This window comes from Sciurus vulgaris (assembly GCF_902686455.1).
Source record: "Sciurus vulgaris genome assembly, chromosome: 12".
In the NCBI taxonomy this organism is placed as follows: domain Eukaryota; kingdom Metazoa; phylum Chordata; class Mammalia; order Rodentia; family Sciuridae; genus Sciurus; species Sciurus vulgaris.
In genome coordinates this window covers 85,630,505-85,648,261 of record NC_136473.1, presented here as the reverse complement: position 1 = coordinate 85,648,261, position 17,757 = coordinate 85,630,505, and the positions used below count along the sequence as shown (strand labels likewise).

The 17,757-nt window shown below is 37.3% G+C and overlaps 2 protein-coding genes across 3 annotated transcripts in view; one reads left to right on the top strand and one right to left on the bottom strand.

Annotated features, from left to right (window-relative positions):
• CRB1 (crumbs cell polarity complex component 1) overlaps nucleotides 1-17,757 on the top strand; it is a 198,153-nt gene that overhangs the window by 143,085 nt on the left and 37,311 nt on the right. For both annotated transcript variants that reach the window (XM_079107983.1, XM_079107982.1), the window contains 4 exons: nucleotides 4,581-5,128; nucleotides 6,663-6,828; nucleotides 12,449-13,355; nucleotides 15,911-16,039. In XM_079107983.1, coding sequence (XP_078964109.1) covers nucleotides 4,581-5,128; nucleotides 6,663-6,828; nucleotides 12,449-13,355; nucleotides 15,911-16,039 — 1,750 coding nt within the window. The remainder of the gene's footprint in view (nucleotides 1-4,580; nucleotides 5,129-6,662; nucleotides 6,829-12,448; nucleotides 13,356-15,910; nucleotides 16,040-17,757) is intronic.
• F13B (coagulation factor XIII B chain) overlaps nucleotides 1-17,757 on the bottom strand; it is a 370,477-nt gene that overhangs the window by 339,813 nt on the left and 12,907 nt on the right. The gene's annotated exons all lie outside the window — the stretch shown is intronic.

The following is a 17,757-nucleotide window of genomic DNA, read 5'->3' as shown; positions in this document are numbered from 1 at the left end:
ATGAAAAGTAACCATAATAAAACTTGGTAGATTAAATAAATGAGTTGATCTAATTTTTCTAGCAAATCATGATCTGAAATAAATTTCAAAATCCTTTATTTCCAGCATCATGTCAAAAATTGCTGTTGATAGTGATCAATACATACCTGTTTCTTTTTATTATTATTATCATGCATTGAAAAAGTCTGAGAGGTAATTGTAATAGACTGCTTTGAAGTTCAGCTGTAATTTACTCCAAGATTTTAGAGTAACTCCAAGTAGGACAACATCTGGTAAATAGTCTTCTCTGTTTTATATGAAATAAAATTAAAACCAGTCTTAGCCCATACCCTACTCCATGTTCAAATGGCTAAGAATTATTAGAAACTATTCACGGGTTTCCCCCTGCCCACAATATTCATTACAAATCACGGACCTGTTTGACAATGAGGTATGGCATCTACTCACTCTATGTAATATTTTAAACAGAATGGCAAGTTGTTTCGTGATTTTTTTTTTTAAAGGAGAAAAGGGAAATTATGCTGAGGCGATGGTTCACTTTTTGAAGAAAAGTTTAATTGACCCAAGGCAATATTTTCAGTACATATACAAAATAACAAACAGATGCTGACTCACTTTGACTGGCTTCCAGATGCAGTGACCCACAAGGTTAATGCTGACCATTGCGATGTTCACTGTCCTAGCAGATAGATTCAAGAGATGCCAATCCAGTGGGCTCTGGTTTTCTTTATTTTTTTCCGACTTGGAAAATCATGAACTTTTTAAAGCCAAGTTCCCGAATTGCTTACACTCCCTCTACTTCCCCTGTTTCCTTATATCCTTACACTATTAAAAACTATTTAATCCCCGTGAGAATATTTGGCTTGAAGAGATTATAATGAGTTCTTTAAAATCTTTTTCTTTTTGAATACTTGGGATAAGTTTAAGAAAAATCATATTTTTCTTATCACCTCTGGTCATAAAATATTCCGTATTGGCTGTTATCTATGAGAAATGTTTGTGTAGAGTCTATTTCTATTACAAAAGATGCTTAAATGCAGTAAATACACATCTTTTTGTCATCATATGTGTGTATTCAAGAGGGAGGATATGTACTAACAAGCAGAAAGACACAAACTTCACCCAAAACATGATTTTGGCAAAACATTTTCCAACCTTGATACAAGTTGTAAGGATTAAGCAGACCAGATAGAAGATTTCATTGACTAAACACAAAAAGCATAGGAATTTGCAAGATCTTAAAGTTAAATCTTTTTAAAAATTGCCTAAACTTTGAATGGTTTCCCTAAACTTAGACCCAAAACTGTCTGTAAGGTGATCCCAGCTTATCTTGGTAAAGCTTCCAAGATATTCTTCAGAATAAATGCACCACCTATGTCTTGCCTTCTGGAGAATATTTGATTTATAAAAGCAATTTATGTGTGTTTCATCTTCAATTGTACATGTACACTTTGAGAATTTTATCCTTATAGAATTATAAATTCACATCTATAGAAGTTTCATTCCATGGCTGGATTTTTTTTTACACTATGATGCTTGCCCAGTGTAGAGACCCAAAACTCTGATTAAATACCTTCAGGAATGGGGAACTCACTCATTCCATCTTGCCAAAATTTCCCTGAACAGTTCTGTCCTTGTGTTTAAATAAAATGTGCTTTGCTCAAAGCTCATTCATTAACTACATTATAATTCCTGAAGATGTGCTCACATAAATCTTAACACCTCTTCTTCCTAAGGATGCTTAAATATTTGAAGAAGAGCATCTAGAACTATCCAACTTTTCAATTCCATCATGCTACACATCCTAAAGCTTCCATCTGGCATAGTCTTCAGACACATCATCACCTGCTTGCTTTGTGGTAAATCTGCTTGTCTGTCTTCTTTCTAAAATATGGTAGATGTACTTGATGACACAAGGTGACCCAGGACCCTAACCTCCCCTGTTCTGCATAACATGCTTCAATGTTGCAGCCTAACACTATGCTTATGCTCTGGCAGTTTTCTGGTAGTTACATCACATGGGTACCTCACTTGGAGTCATTGTCATTCGCAGTGTCATAGGGTCCTATTTCTCACCTGAAAACCTATGAGACACTTTTTGATCTTTTATTTATTCTCGTTAGATTTCATCTTGTGTTCCATCAATCATTAAAGATTGTCAAAATTGGTTTTTCATCGGCATATGTTACCACTGATCCTTAGGACATTTATCACCAACATGTATGAGAAGTATCCCTTCCATGTCCTCAGCTAAAGCAGATGTGGCTTCAGGTATTTCTAAAACCTTGTAGCATATCACACATGCTGACTACCTGTTTATGATTCTGAAGGATAGGATTACTGAAGAGTCAAGCTTCTCAAGAGGGGTGGCAGGAGAGAAAACAACTCTGTATTCAGTCTTTTAATTGAGGTCCACAGAGTGATGCTGCAGGGATCCTGCCCCCTGAGGTTGAATGATTTTGTGCATATCCTCAAACCTCAAGCTTCAAGAGCCAAATCTTCTTATTAAGCATTTTTATCATATATGAAAGTGCTGCAGTGTATTCAGAGATGTTAACCTCTTCAAAGAGGTTATTTTATCTAACAGTACACTTTGAAAGCTATCAGTAGTTGCCTGGAGCATGTAGTCTCCAAATGCAGATTCAAACTGCAATGTTCCATAGGACATCAAGTCAGAGTTCTGAAAATGTAACCTGTTATGCAGGAGATCTGCTGCCTAAGCAAGTTTCACTGGAGCTCAGCTACACTAAAATACATCTAACCTTTGGCCAAACTTCAGTTGGACCATATGATGACATTTAGACACTTCAGATATGCTTTTCTTCTAGGACAGGGATGCAAAAACCCAAAGACAGAAATATTTTTAAGACAGTGCTCTTGTCAAGTTCAGCATTGATTTCTATATCACAAGACGTAATGGGCATTTCTTAGTCCTCCTCTCACTTGACCTCTTAATAACAGCAAACACAGTAGAGTAGTAGCTCATCCTCCTGAAAACTCTTTCCTTAGTAGGCTTACAGGGTATCACTCTATCTGGAATTTTTTATCTTACTGGTTCTTCTTCTGTCATCTCCTTTGCCTCCAAATGTCTGGAGCCTAACAGCTCAGTTCCTGTACCTCTTCTTTTTCTCTCTATATATTTCACTTTTGTGGCGGTACCATTCAGTCTTTTGTCTTTAAATCTGTCATATACACTAAAAAACCCAAATTATTATAGTTATCCCAGAACATCTCCCCTGAACCACTATGGCAACTACATAGTGGTCATGTCCATGAGCATATCTAATAAGGCACCTTTAATTTTATGTGAGCTCTCATTTCCCCCCAAAATCAGTTCCACCAGTTTTCTTTCCCATCATTGCAAATGGAAACTTCAGGCTTCTAGTTGCCTAGTCCAAAAATTTTGAAGATGAACTTGATTTAGAAAATTCTATTTGTTTTACTTCTAAAATATCTTAAATATTCTACCACTTCTCACCACCTCCTGATCAAAGGTCTTGGATTACTGCATTCTTCTCTTGGATTACTGCAGTAATGTCCTTCTCTGTGAGTTTTTGCTCAAATGTTACTTTCTCAGAGAGTTCTTTCCTGCTATTCAATTCAAAATTAAAATTCCATCCCTCTGCTCAAAACTTCCTATTCTTTTTCTCTATGACTTAGTTTGCACCAAATGATCTTTTACATGCTGACATACTACACAGTTTGCTTTCTTAGCTGTGCTGGGTATGTTTTTCCCTACCAATATATAAATTTGATAAGAATAGGAATTTTCGATTCTACTCTCTCACCAATGTTTTTAAATGTCATGTTTCATTTTTACACATCTTGAGTTTTCTTGAGGTGACACACATCACTAATATTGCCTCTTTGGTGCTTTTCTAACTCCTCCAACCATAGGAAAGGCTGGAAGGGGTCAATATTCCACTTTTCTCCCTTTTCTGTCTTCTGGACCTCTCCTCCCAAACATGACCACAGAAGGAAGAGTCCTCCTCTTCCTTTATCATCTGTCTGGCCTCATTATGTGGGGTGTCATCCCAAAAGAGTATTTACTAATCAAATTCTTGATTTTTATCCTTTACAAAGGACAGAAGGCTTAATGATCTGTTGGCTCCAACAGGCCTACAAATAGCAAAGATGAAGCCTGCCTGAACACTATGCTTACAGATATTGCATGAAGTGCTCTTGCCTCAAAATTTCTTCCAAGTTGGAATAACATGTAGTATCTGGTATTTCACCATTAAGTCCCAGCATTTTAGGGCAGTGAAGGGGAGACTCTTTAGTTTTATCCGTACAGGCATCTTCATTTCCTCTTTTGTGACTGATGGCTTTATTTGTGAACTACAAACCCAAAAATGCAGTTGTTTTCAGGATAAAGTAAACTCAGAATCTCAGAAAATGAAGACAAATTGTCAGTCTATTCAGTGAGTAAGTCCTGAACATGAAAATGTGTGTATGTGTATAGGTGTGTGTGTGTTCTTGCATATGTACGCGTGTATAAAATTTTCATCTTTTGTTTCTTCTTCCTTTTGAATCTCAAGATGTTTCCTCTTTGTTTCTCTTCTTCTTTTTTGACATCAAAGAGTATGTGGCAGGCAGATTTGGCCAGGATGACTCCACTGGATATGCTGTCTTTAATCTGGATGGGAGTTATGGACAGAGCTTCAGCCTCTCCATGTTTGTCCGAACAAATCGACCATCTGGCTTACTCCTAGCTTTGAAAAATAGCACTTATCAATACATTCGTGTCTGGCTGGAGCATGGAAGACTAGCACTGCTGACTCCAAGCTCTCCCAAATTCACAGTAAAATCTGTTCTTAGTGATGGAAATGTTCACTTAATAACTTTGAAAATCAAGCCAAATAAAATTGAACTTTATCAATCTTCACAAAACCTTGGATTTATTTCTGCTGCTACATGGAAAATCCAGAAAGGAGATATCATCTACATTGGTGGCCTGCCTGACAAGAAAGAGACTGAAGTTAATGGTGGCTTCTTCAAAGGTTGTATCCAAGATGTAAGATTAAATAACCAAAATCTGGAATTCTTTCCAAATTCCACAAACAGTGCATCCCATAGTCCAATTCTTGTCAATGTAACTCAAGGTTGTCTCGGAGACAACATCTGCAAGGTAGGATTATTCATACCAACTGTGCATATATTGTATACTAAATTTTTATTTTATTAATATACAATTTATTAAAATAATCCTTTGTACCTGAACACAATATTACTGGCCCATGAGCCATAGACCAGTTAAATCTCTGTGTTCCCAGCAGACTGGGGAATTTATGTTGAACCATAAATCCTAATGGCCCTACTGGTATCATGGTATATTTAACAATTAAGTTACATGCTTCAGTTACATGCTTCTCCTACCCTACGTTGATCAAATTTCTTAATACTAGTGTTCTAATTCTTGAACTCTTAATGGCGCTCCATGGGTTTAACTGAACTAACTCTTTTTGAAAGACCCCATTAACTTTATTTTAAATACCAAGCTATTATTTTGAACTTTTATTACATCAACAACAACAACATAAAAAAAAAAAAAAGAATCTGAGAGGTAAGTTAATTTGAAATCCTCAGAAATATAATTTCTCAGAGCCCATGCTTTATATTATGTACTTTCTATGCTTTTCTAAGAACTATATTAAATAGATGAAATTGTCAACTCTGCACGAGCTTTCAAAGGAAAAGAAGGAAACACATTGATATGTGTGACACATTTACTAAGCTGCAACTATGGCCATAGACCAGCCTTGGTTCTAAATATACACAGAGGAATCATTATGAATTTATTATAGGAACACTTCTAATGTATCAGGCACTGTTTAACATAGATTAATCTATTAATTCTGTTTAAGTACTACTGTATAAAACAGACATTCTTATCCCCTTCTATGCTATTTATAAAGAAACTGAACTTTATGTAATGAACTGGGGATGTGGCTCAGTGGTAGGGCACAAGCTTAGCATGGGTGAGGCCCTGGGTTCAACCCTCAGCACTGAAAAACCCAAAAAGTTATGTGGCTATCCTGAATCATTTGTTAAGGGTTGACCTGGGATAAATACAGTCAGGCTCTAATATTTTTTTCTTTTAAAATATTTTTATTTTGAAAACTTTGTAAGTGAACTTGGAAGACCTGAAATAAGAACAGTGAGTCTCTGACTCAGAGGCAGAGCAAATGGGGAGGAAGGGCATTGAACTGGGGCCCGGAGGATCTAGACACCAAGCTTCACTTTCACTTCCACAACTGAAAGGACCTCATCTGTAAAAATAGAAGTAATAATCCTTATCTCAAATAGTGACTGTCTCTGAAAGTACCTGGTAATCTGTGAATTACAGAAAGCATCATTATATTTCAAAAAGCATCCTTGTGTTAGAGAATAATTTTCTATTTCTTCTTTTTCTCTCCCTTTCTTCTTTTCCCCTTTGTCTGTCCCCATTCCCTCTCTCTATTGCTCTTTCCCTGCTGCTCTTTTAGAAAGCAGTGAATTGCTAACATTCAGTTTTATTCCATATACTTAAAATGCATATTAAAAGCTTAAAATCTGAAGATGTAGGGGAATTGGCATTTTAAAATAACAGATATACGTTGTACCCTTTAACATTTCCATTTCTAGTTGACAATGCTTTTTATGATTTTTTTTTCCCTGCTCAGACCAATCCCTGTCACAACGGAGGCATTTGCTATTCCCTGTGGGATGACTTCTCCTGCTCTTGCCCTGCAAATACAGCTGGGAAAGCCTGTGAAGAAGTTCGGTGGTGTGAACTCAACCCGTGTCCTCCCAGCGCCCAGTGCCAGTTGGTGCCCAAAGGATTCGAATGTACGTAGAGCTCAGAACTCTTATCCACGCAATTAATTTGGCTTGTTTAAGTTGTTCTGATAGAAAACAGAAAAAGAACACAGGCATGGTCAACTAATTAAAGAGGTGTATGGTTGTTTACCCATCTGTGGGTAGTATAATTAACCTGATATGAGTAGTATAAAAATCCAAATTAGTGCTTGCTTTATCCCACCCTGCACATCTGGTTTGGGAAATGGAGAATGTAGCAATACCAAACCTGGATCCTTGGTCACTTAAACCTGATGTCTGAAAAGCTAATCAGGTGATACCGGTCTTTCCTCATTACTAGAAATATAGAGTAAATGTGCTACTGTTTGCTCACTGCCATTTTTTTAACTTTGAACTTCAGGTAATTCACGTTATCTCCGTGATCTAAAGCTTCCTTGCCTGAATAGGGATACCAAAATCTATAGGTTCTTTGTGATGATTGCATACCCTGATGTATACAATCAAATACATTAGGTACCCAATGATGCTGGCCAGGGCTATATATTTTATGTGAAAGCTTTCCCTGCCCCTTTCAGTGCTACAGAACACAATTTCTCAAAAGTAAGCGATTTGAACACCACACTGGATTTTGACGTATTCACAAAGTAAGCACACTGTCATTTCTGTGCTGTCTTCTCTCCTCCTTCAAATAACACACAGCCAATGTTAAAGCCAACCCTCTGTATAAATTGAATTTGAATCCCTTCCCCTTATTCAAAGATTCTGCTGCTAAAGATGTTGCTTCTAGAATTTTTCTCTCACACTCCAACATCAACAGTGCTTTTATTAGCAGATAAACATACCATCAAATGTCCTCATTACAAAATATTTCCCTTGACCTCCCTCCCCCAGATTCCCACCTGCAACTTCCCATTTCTCTGCTTCCTTTTCTAGTGAGAAAAAAAAAAAAAAAAAAAAAAAAAAAACCCTCTAACAATTTGTGCTCCAGATGCTTCTGCTATCTCTCTCCATTATTTTACATCATCATTTAGCCTCCATAAACCATCACCTCTTACACTGTCTCAGCCCAGAGCTTCACAGATTCCCTCTACCACTTCATTAAACTCAGTTTTTTCTTTATATCTCTTACTATTCCTGGATATTTTGGGGGGGGGCGGAGTTACTGGGGATTGAACCCAGGGGCACTTAATGACTGAGCAACATCCCAGTCCTTTTTATATTTTATTTTGAAAGAAGGTCTCACTAGGTTGCTTAGACCTCACTAAGTTGCTGAGGCTGGCCTTGAACTTGCAATCCTCTTGCCTCAGCGTCTAGAGACACTAGGATTACAGATGTGCATCACCACACCTAGCCTATTCTTTGGTGTTTTGACATACATGTATATGTTTGTTTATCACCTCTTTCCTCAGTAAACTATAAGTTTCACAGTGCAAGAAATTTTTCTATGTGGTTACTTAAGGCACTGTTGACCCTTGGAGTAGTGCCAAACGTTATAGTAGGATGTCAGTAAATATTTGTTAAATGAATAACTTCACTTATTTTTCTCTGAATCAATTCTTTCACTTAACTGCTCTAGATTTAAGTACATCATCTGCTTAAAATAAGAAATATACATAAAATATCTTTAAAAACATTGCACTAACATAATGGAATAGAAGTAGAGGATAGAGTGGCCAAAGGTGAGTTCCAACATCCTATTTAGACTGTGCCTGAAGTAACTGAAGACAAGAGAATATACTTACTTTTATGTTTCTATATTTTAAAAGATCTATGTGATACATGGTACACTGCAGATATACTTGAGGAAGTTTTCTGGAGGAATATATAAGTTGATAATGCATTTTTAGGAAATACACACTACATACAAGTAGAATCATGATGAGTTCATATAAAGAAAGTACACTGGTTTCTAATGTAACACAGAACTTTATGGATTGATTGATTGCAGAGCTGGTAATCAGACCCAGCAGGGCCTTGGGCCTACTAGCCATGTGCTATATCACTGAGCTACACCCTACCTCAGCACAGATTTTAAACGCAGCATTTTCCATTGTTCTACCTCTGACATACTGATTGGAAATGATGATAAGTGAAAATGAACTATTAATTTTATTGTTAATCTTTTGATAGAAATATTAAAATTGTTAGTTAGGGTTCAAATCATCTGGAACATTTCCAACAGGGGAAAATAAAAGAGTAGATTTCAAAAATTAGTGGCCGCCCAAGGACAGTGTACACCTAAAGCAGTTTAGGATTGGCACACATGCGTATCAGAGAGAAGTGAAGTGACTCTCCACTGTTACAGCATTACTGCTATAAAAAGAAAAGAGGTTGACTCCAACATCCCCCTAAAATCCCAACAGCATTCTTTTTGAAGTATGACTTACCTGAGTGCAGAGAGAAATGGAAATCAATAGAAGGTTTACAATAGGAATTGTATATCAGTTTCATAATTGACAAGTATGAACCGTGGATTCATTTTTGTTTCTTTGTATACTTTTAATTTTGTGTGATCTTATGACTCTATTGTATTTTCTTTTCAAGTAAAATATTGAGAAGATTAAGTCTAACAGAACAACATACTCTTGAGAGCTCATACATTACTGAGTTTGCCTTCAGATCTTTAATCATCTGTATCTCTGTGTCCCAGTAGGATTTAAACCAAGATTTAAAAATTTACAACTCACCTTAGATACAGGTGTGTTTATTATGGCAAAGTACCCCAAAGAAAAAGCAAAGTAAAAATGTTATGTACATTGTGGTTTTTTACCTATATCTCAAGAAGTGATTTCAGAGATTTGTTATTTTAACATTTACTTTAAAATATATAATGAGTCACTTGTTGCTCTTTTCCTCCTTAATCCTCACCCCAAAAACTGGTAGAAAAAAAAAAAAACTCGAGAATCAAAAACAATGAAATCAAATGAGATTTTAATTCAGTCAAATAATACAAGTTGAATGATATACTTAAATTTTCTCTTGCTTTGGTTTCTAATCATGTCACTTTCCAAAATAAAGGAAGAAGTTGTTTTCATCAATTACTCATTTACTAATGTTTCCTAATGTTTTAGTCAGCCTTTATTACTTCTGTGATAACCAGAACAATTTTAGAAGAGGAAGTTTATTTAAGGGCTCACAGTTTCAGAGGTCTCAATCCATAGACAGCTGGCTCTATTCCTCAGGGCTGGAGGTGAAGCAGAAGAATGTGGCAGAGGGAAACAGTTCACATGATGATCAGGAAACTCAGAGAGAGGTCTCCACCTGCCAGATGCAAATATAGACCCCAAAACCATGCCCCAGTTCCCGCCTCCTCCAGCCACACCCTACCTGCCTTCAGTTACCACTCAGTTAATGCCTATCAGGGGATTAATTCACTGTTTGTGTTAAGACTCTCACAACCCAATCATTTCTCCTCTGAACCTTCTTGCATTGCCTCACTACTTGAGCTTTTAGGGGACATATCACATCCAAACCATAACACCTGAGCACCTACTATGTGTCAGGCAGTGTTCCAGGCAGAGACTTTAGTGAAAACCTAGACAGAGAAGATTTCTGATCTCATAAAGCCCATGCTCTAGGACAGAAAGACAATCAAGGAACAAGTGGACAAATTTAAATTTCAAATGGTGACAGGAGTCATGAAGAAAATAAAACCCAGAGTGAACCCAGAGAGTGGACCCAGAGAGGAAGTTGTTTTTAATTGGATACTCAGTGAGGGCTCCTCAGAGGAGGTGACATTTGAGCAACTATCAATGCTGAGGGGAAGCCAGGTATAAGAAGGCCTAGAGGCGAACGTTCCAGGCTTAAGTAACAGCAAGTATAAAAGACCTGAGTCAGGGACAAGCTTGTGGTGGGACATGTGGCTGTGATATGGGAACGAGGAAGAAAGTGAAAGGAATTGGAACTAAAAAGTTAATCAGGGGTCAGATCACATGGACTTCTGTGAGTGCTGTTTAGGACTTAAAACTTTCTAGATATGATGGCAACCAATGGAGGTCTTGGGCTAAGGAGTGGTGGCTAGATTCACCCTCAGCACCACAGACAGAGGGCCACTAATAAGCAATTAGTCTACATAAAAGATGACTGTGGTTGGGTATATTGCCTCACACGTTGGGTAATGATAGTGTTTTAAGGTCAATTGCTACTGAAAATCGGGGAAAAAAAGGAGAATGGTCAATTGACTACTGGAGTGGATAACGTGGAGGTCATTGTGGCCTTGACAAGAGTGGTTTTAGTGAGGTGATTGGAACAGAACCTGAGTAACATGTACCAAAGAGAAAATGGGAGATAAGAAAGTGGAGACAACGAGAAGAGAAAACTGTTAGAAGATGTATCGATGGGGAGGGGAGCCGAGAAGGAAGCAGCAGGGTGGGGAGACAGGACAGTGCTTCCAGGTCTCCTGCCTGTGTCTATGTTTTAAGATTGAAAAACAACTGCAGCATATTTGTACAGACAGGAAACAACAAAAAGGGAAGGAAAATGATGGGGAGGGTAGAAAAGCGGGTGCGTGTCTGAATAGTACCTGAACAAGGGTGGAAATCAACGGGACCCCACACAGTGCTGACCAGGTTGGCCTTGCGTGGCCATACGGAAGGTGCATCCGTTGTAACAGGATGAGAAGCAGCAAGGGTCCAGGTACTGTGAAGTTTCAGGTTTGGTGGAAAGCTGGGCAGTTTTTCTCCTGTGCTCAAGAATGTAAACAGGAGACTGAGATAAGGTTAAACATTTTAAGAGAGAGAACCCATTGTGATTTAATAATCTTTGAATAGAGAAAGGCACTGTTTACCTAAAAGTGCTGTACTCCCAGATAGGACGTGGACATAAGGTAAAGGCAGTCGATTTGGCTGTATATTTTTTCCAAATCACATGAAATCACTTGGTCATAGGTAGAGAGTGGGTAGCCTGGCACACAACTGGATTTTTGCCAGTTTAGGCAATCATTGGGAATGCCTGTGGGGGAAGGGGTTGGGAGATTTAACCCAGGGATGCTCTAACACTAAGCCACATTCCTGGTGTTTAAAAATTTTTCCTGTGAGACACGGTCTTACAAAATTACCTGGGCTGGCCTTGAATTTGTGATCTTCCTGCCTCAACCTCCTGAATAGCTAGGATTATAGGCATGTGCCTTTGCACCCAGCAGAAATACTACTTTTAACTCCTTGTTAATCTGCTTAATCAGAAGCCAGACTACACTGTTAAACTTCTGTGTTGCTATAGCTATATTTGTAATTTCTTTGTGCTCAATTGCTTTATGCATGAAATGGATAATCAGTGCCTTATTTGGGGGATCTAGTGGAAAATAAAAATTGGCATGCATTAGGATATCAATGGAAAAGAAAAGTGTGGTGTGGGTTTTGGTATTAGATCATCCATGTTTGACGTTCTGGCTTTATTAGTTAATAAACATAAGCAGATTCCTTAATTTCTGTTAGTCTCAATTTTTTCTTTTGTAAAATGAAGATTATAACCACTCTTGTATCAAGAGTTTTGTGTGAGAAATAATATCAAAAAGCAACTAGCTTTTTTATCAACACATGTCAAACAATCAATACATGATATCATTAACATGATCACTACTATTAATGCAGGTGATTAAGAAAATATCATAGACTTAATAAAGTTGCTAATTAGTGTTGTCTTCTCTCCTTAGGTATTGCAAATGCTGTTTTTAATGGGCAAAGCAGCAAAATATTGTTCAGAAGTAATGGGAACATTACCAGAGAACTCACCAATATCACATTTGGATTCAGAACAAAAGATGCAAATGTGATAATATTGCATGCAGAAAAAGAGCCTGAGTTTCTCAATATCAGCATTCAAGATTCCAGATTAGTCTTTCAATTGAGAAGTGGCAACAGCTTTTATGTGCTGCATCTGACAAGTTTGCAGTCAGTGAATGATGGCACATGGCACCAAGTGACTCTTTCCATGAGAGACCCACTGGCCCAGGCCTCCAGGTGGCAAATGGAAGTGGACAATCAAACAACTTTTGTGACCAGTGCAATTGCTACTGGAAACCTCAACTTTTTGAAGGACAATACAGACATTTATGTGGGCGATGGAGCTCTTAACAATATGAAGGGCCTGCAAGGGTGTCTAAGTACAATAGAAATCGGAGGCATTTATCTGTCTTACTTTGAAAATGCTCCTGGTTTCACTAATAAACCTCAGGAAGAGCAGTTTCTTAAAATCTCTACAAATTCAGTGGCTACTGGCTGTTTACAATTAAATGCCTGCAATTCCAACCCCTGTTTGCATGGAGGAAATTGTGAAGACATCTATAGCTCGTATCACTGTTCCTGTCCCTTGGGATGGTCAGGGACACACTGTGAACTCAACATTGATGAATGCTTTTCAGACCCCTGTATCCATGGCAACTGCTCTGACAGAGTTGCAGCTTACCACTGCAGGTGTGAGCCTGGATACACCGGTGTGAACTGTGAAATGGAGATAGACAATTGCCAGAATCACCAATGTGCAAATGGGGCCACCTGCATTAGTGAGACTAATGGCTATTCTTGCCTTTGTTTAGGAAATTTTACCGGAAAATTTTGCAGGTAAGTATAAAATCCATGAAGCTTGGTCTTTGACAAGTCAGAAAGCTCTCCCCTAAGGTCTATGTATATATACTATGCTGAACAGGACATGTTTTGGCTACTTCCATCACAATTTGATCTTCTAAACATAGGATTTATCTTGAGGGATGATCTACAAGTATTAATGGGTAGTGTTTCAGCCACATAGTGTTTTCTTAGACACCTTTGTTAGAATATGTCTCATGAACTATAAATCCAGGATCTGGCAGCCCTAAGGTTACAGGAAACAAATATAGTTACAATAAACACAAAAAACTGAATTTCAGTGTTGTTAGGGAAGGCAGAACTTCTTCTGACAAAATAATGCCCTGGGTTATTTCAGGCAGATAAATCTCATAAAATCCTGGACAGGCTACATAATATTTTCAAAAAGGTAAATTCATGATTTTCAAACATAAAATGAACATGTTTTGAGGATTTTATTAATTATTAATTAATGAGAAAACTAGTAAGATATAAACGCAGTTCAAAGGACAATCAACAGAATATAGATGTATACATAAAACAAAAAATGATGAAGTAGATCTACTAATAAGTGCAAAACTGTTTATTATTTATAGAGAACAAAATTAAGATTTGAAATATTCTTTCCCACAGTATGACAATCAATTGTATTGCTACAAATTCGTTCACTTGAATAGCAAGATTCTTTTGTATCGATATAATTTTCTACACTTTACAGAGCTGTAATATTGCTTAGTAAAGAAAATCTAAGACATCTACCCCTATAGAATCGGATTTTTGTAGAGGGTCCTTTAGATAACATTCAGCTTTCCACCAAAAGATAATCCACTAATCTCTTTTGCCCATTTCAAAGTATTTCTCAAATTTTTTTCTGAAACTACAAAAGCAGTATTTTAGTTCTAGCAGCCACCTCTATTTTATGCTGTATAAACAAAGATAAGAAAGAATATTTTCCTGTTAAGTCACATTGCTTCAATATTTCCATGTAAGTAGAAGTCATTATGGCTTTTACAACTTACACTGCTTTAAATTTACTAAATAATTGAGTCATTATGGGTAGGTGAGAGGGTTATTATTAACAAGTAATACATTCCAGGACTTTGGCAAAAACACCTGGAGTGGGTTGGCAGCCATAGACATTGTAGACATTACACTAATTCAGCACTGGTACCTTAATTACATGCATCTTCTAGCAGACATAACATGTATCCATCTCCATAAAAATTGTATGTCTCTTCATAGCATGTATTATGTTATTTATTGTTGTTCAGAGTATATGATAGCAAAGTGATTGGTGCTAAGTGTTAATATGCCAGTAACATGTTACTTCCTAGGAGCTCCTCCACTAATTTGCCAATAGGCAACCTGCCTGGTTAAAAGCAAGAGAAATTCAGGATCAAAATCAGTAGTATTCCACAGTGACTTTGGTTAAGTAAAGTATTTATTCACCTAAGTAACTATTCTCCAGAACTTTTTTGTGCCTATTCATCAAAGTCAAGTTCTTAATGTATAAACTTCTCAAAAGTACCTTCTAATGAGATTCAGAAAGTGTTTATTAAACCTAAGATGTATACAGAGCTTCATGTTTGCATTGCTAATTGACTTCCTTCAAAGCTGGTTGACACCTTTGACTCTTTTGAAATGTCCTTGTATCTTCTTTTAAAAGTAGAAGTGATTAACTTGTGATAAGAGACATCTTACCATCATCTCGTCTAGTTTCTCCACATTAGCTGCAACAAACATGACAGGACAAAAAGGGATTCATTTTACTGTTCCTGAATATTTATTCTGTATCCAATACCATGCACGTACACAGTGGGTCAAAGGACCTGAGCAACCTTCTTAAAATCTCTTTTGAACATCAGTCCCTTGAAACCAGGGTTTTGTCTAGCAATGAAGTTCGGCTTAGCTTTAACAATTTGTTCTGCCTTTTATAAGGATTCTTTAACACGTGCAGCTTTGTAGCTGCAAAAGAGAGTCATGGGCTGAATTCACATGCAGTTGCCGTTGAGTGCTATATACAAACCTCCTGGACAGCACTTGGCTTGCATTCTACAAAGCTATGAATTATTAGAGAGGGAGCAGCAAGTCTTGGCAGGGCAACTGGAGTTCAGCTCTGAAAGCCAACAGAGAAATCGCATGAGTGCTTGGGTACCACAGTTCTGTCCTTGCTTTCCTGGCCTTTATAGAAATGCAATTTTCCTATGGCCTTTGTTGATTTATTAGCAGAGCAGCAGCAAATCTAACTGTAGCAAGTTCCTTTCCAGCCCTGAATTTATTGCCACCTCATGGCATAGATCTTATCTCCCGAATGAAAACTGTGTAAAATGGAAGATGGATAGCCAGTCTTGTTACAGTACCCTCCAGCAGGAGCTTTTTGCTGAAGAAAGTGGTGCTGGTATAATGCAGAAGCACTATTCAGCACTAAGAGAGCCTCCAGACTGAGCACCTAATTAGCTTGACACTGACTACATACATGAACTTTTCAAAAAAGTTTTCTTGAATGAAATGATCAAGATGAACAGCTGTGGCTATTACATTTCTCTTTCTAGATACAGAAGATTACCCTCAACAGTCTGTGGGAATGAACAGACAAATCTCACTTGCTACAATGGAGGCAACTGCACAGAGTTTCAGACTGAATTAAAATGTATGTGCCGGCCAGGTTTTACTGGAGAACGGTGAGTCACGTTAGAACATTCTGGAAGAGAATTCTGGGCTAAAGAACAATGGGATTACTCGGAGTTCATTTTCTCCTCTAATTTTTCATCTTAGTTCCCATAGGAAAATCTGTGCTGAAATATAGGTCTGGGCAGAGTTCAGCAATAAAAAAGAAGTAAATTTACAGTATAGGTCAAAGTAGAGAACATTTTATTAGCCAGGACTTCAAATAGGGAAATATGTTTTATTAAAAATGTATAATGTGCTATTTTTCTTTCTTATAAATACTTCTGGATTCATATCTTTCCCACCAACACTAATACACAATGCAAATATGGTTGCTGTCGAAGTAAAATGAAATACACCTGAAAGATTGCCTCTTAGAATTACCTACAATCCAAAATGTATGTACACCTTACTATCTGATTCTGCCTTTTCCAGAGCAAGACTTCAGCTTTTCCTCACTTTCTACAGGAATGGTCACTGGCTTTAGACATTCTGTGACCTGCTGAAAGTGCAGGCAAATTTGCATATGGATGTGATTGACTGGGGGCGAGATCAAGGGAGAAAGCAAGTTCTTCATAACTTGCATCAGATTCCCAAAGGAGCCTGTGTCCCCCAAACAATTGCAAACCAGAGCTCTGTAGGTTATAGAAATTATAGAGACATAACAGTCAACTATTTGTTTAGCACTGAGCCATGCACCTTCATCCCTCATTTTTAGAGCTCTCCAAGGTAGGTTTTACTATTCATATTTTGCATATATGTAAGCTAAGACTGAGAGGTTAAGTGACAGATCAGGTGTCAATCCAAATGTATGCTGCAGTATGGTTGAGCTGCCTCCAAAGGCTCTGCTCATCTAGTGGATATGCTGGCATAATTGTATGATAAAACTGCTCACCACAATTAAAAGAAAATGGACAAAGTGCTCCTCCATCTCATATTCCAGTCAGGATAAGGTCTCTCTGATCAAATTTTCTACATTGAACAAATTAAATAAAGTTGAACATAACTGACAAAGAGACTATGACTGATTTTTTTCCCCCTAAGAGCAGCTAGCAAAACAATGGGGATATTTGTGCTCCAATTACACTTTGGATTAATTTGAATTTTCTGTTTCTCAGCTGACTCTTTTGGCATCATATAGATACAGTTCTTCTGTCATTTTTACAAAACAGCAGGGACCCCGGGGTACACCTTCATGTTACCCTTCTAATGTTTTAGGTGGCATAGGCAGTCCAAGTATGTAAGTGTGGAAAGAGATAGTCTGAAGTCATGTCCTACTTTCTAATTCGCAAATCTACGTCATGCAATTATTAACTCAGAAATGGTCAAGTTGACTTCCAGTTCCATATGTCTTCAATATATCACAAATATGTCCTTGTCCTAAATTTTGAACAAATCCTAAACTCTCTTTAAGTGCTGATTGCTTCCTGGCTTAATATCACAGCTTCTGTTAATTCCACAATGCACAGAGTTCATTTGAAGACTTGGATTATTTTTCTGTTACACTTTGCCCCTATATACAATAAATATTGCCTCATATGTATTTTTTTAATTATTATTTTGTATTTAAATTCAAATTGTTGATTTGAAACATGAAAAAGCTCATAATTTTCCTTTCTCTCTGGATAAATTTTTCATCTGGATAAACTTCTCTAGCACAACATGATTTCTAAAATAGCAAAACTCTGTTTGGTAGATTCAGTACTTTCAAAGTCCTGAACCATCATTAGTT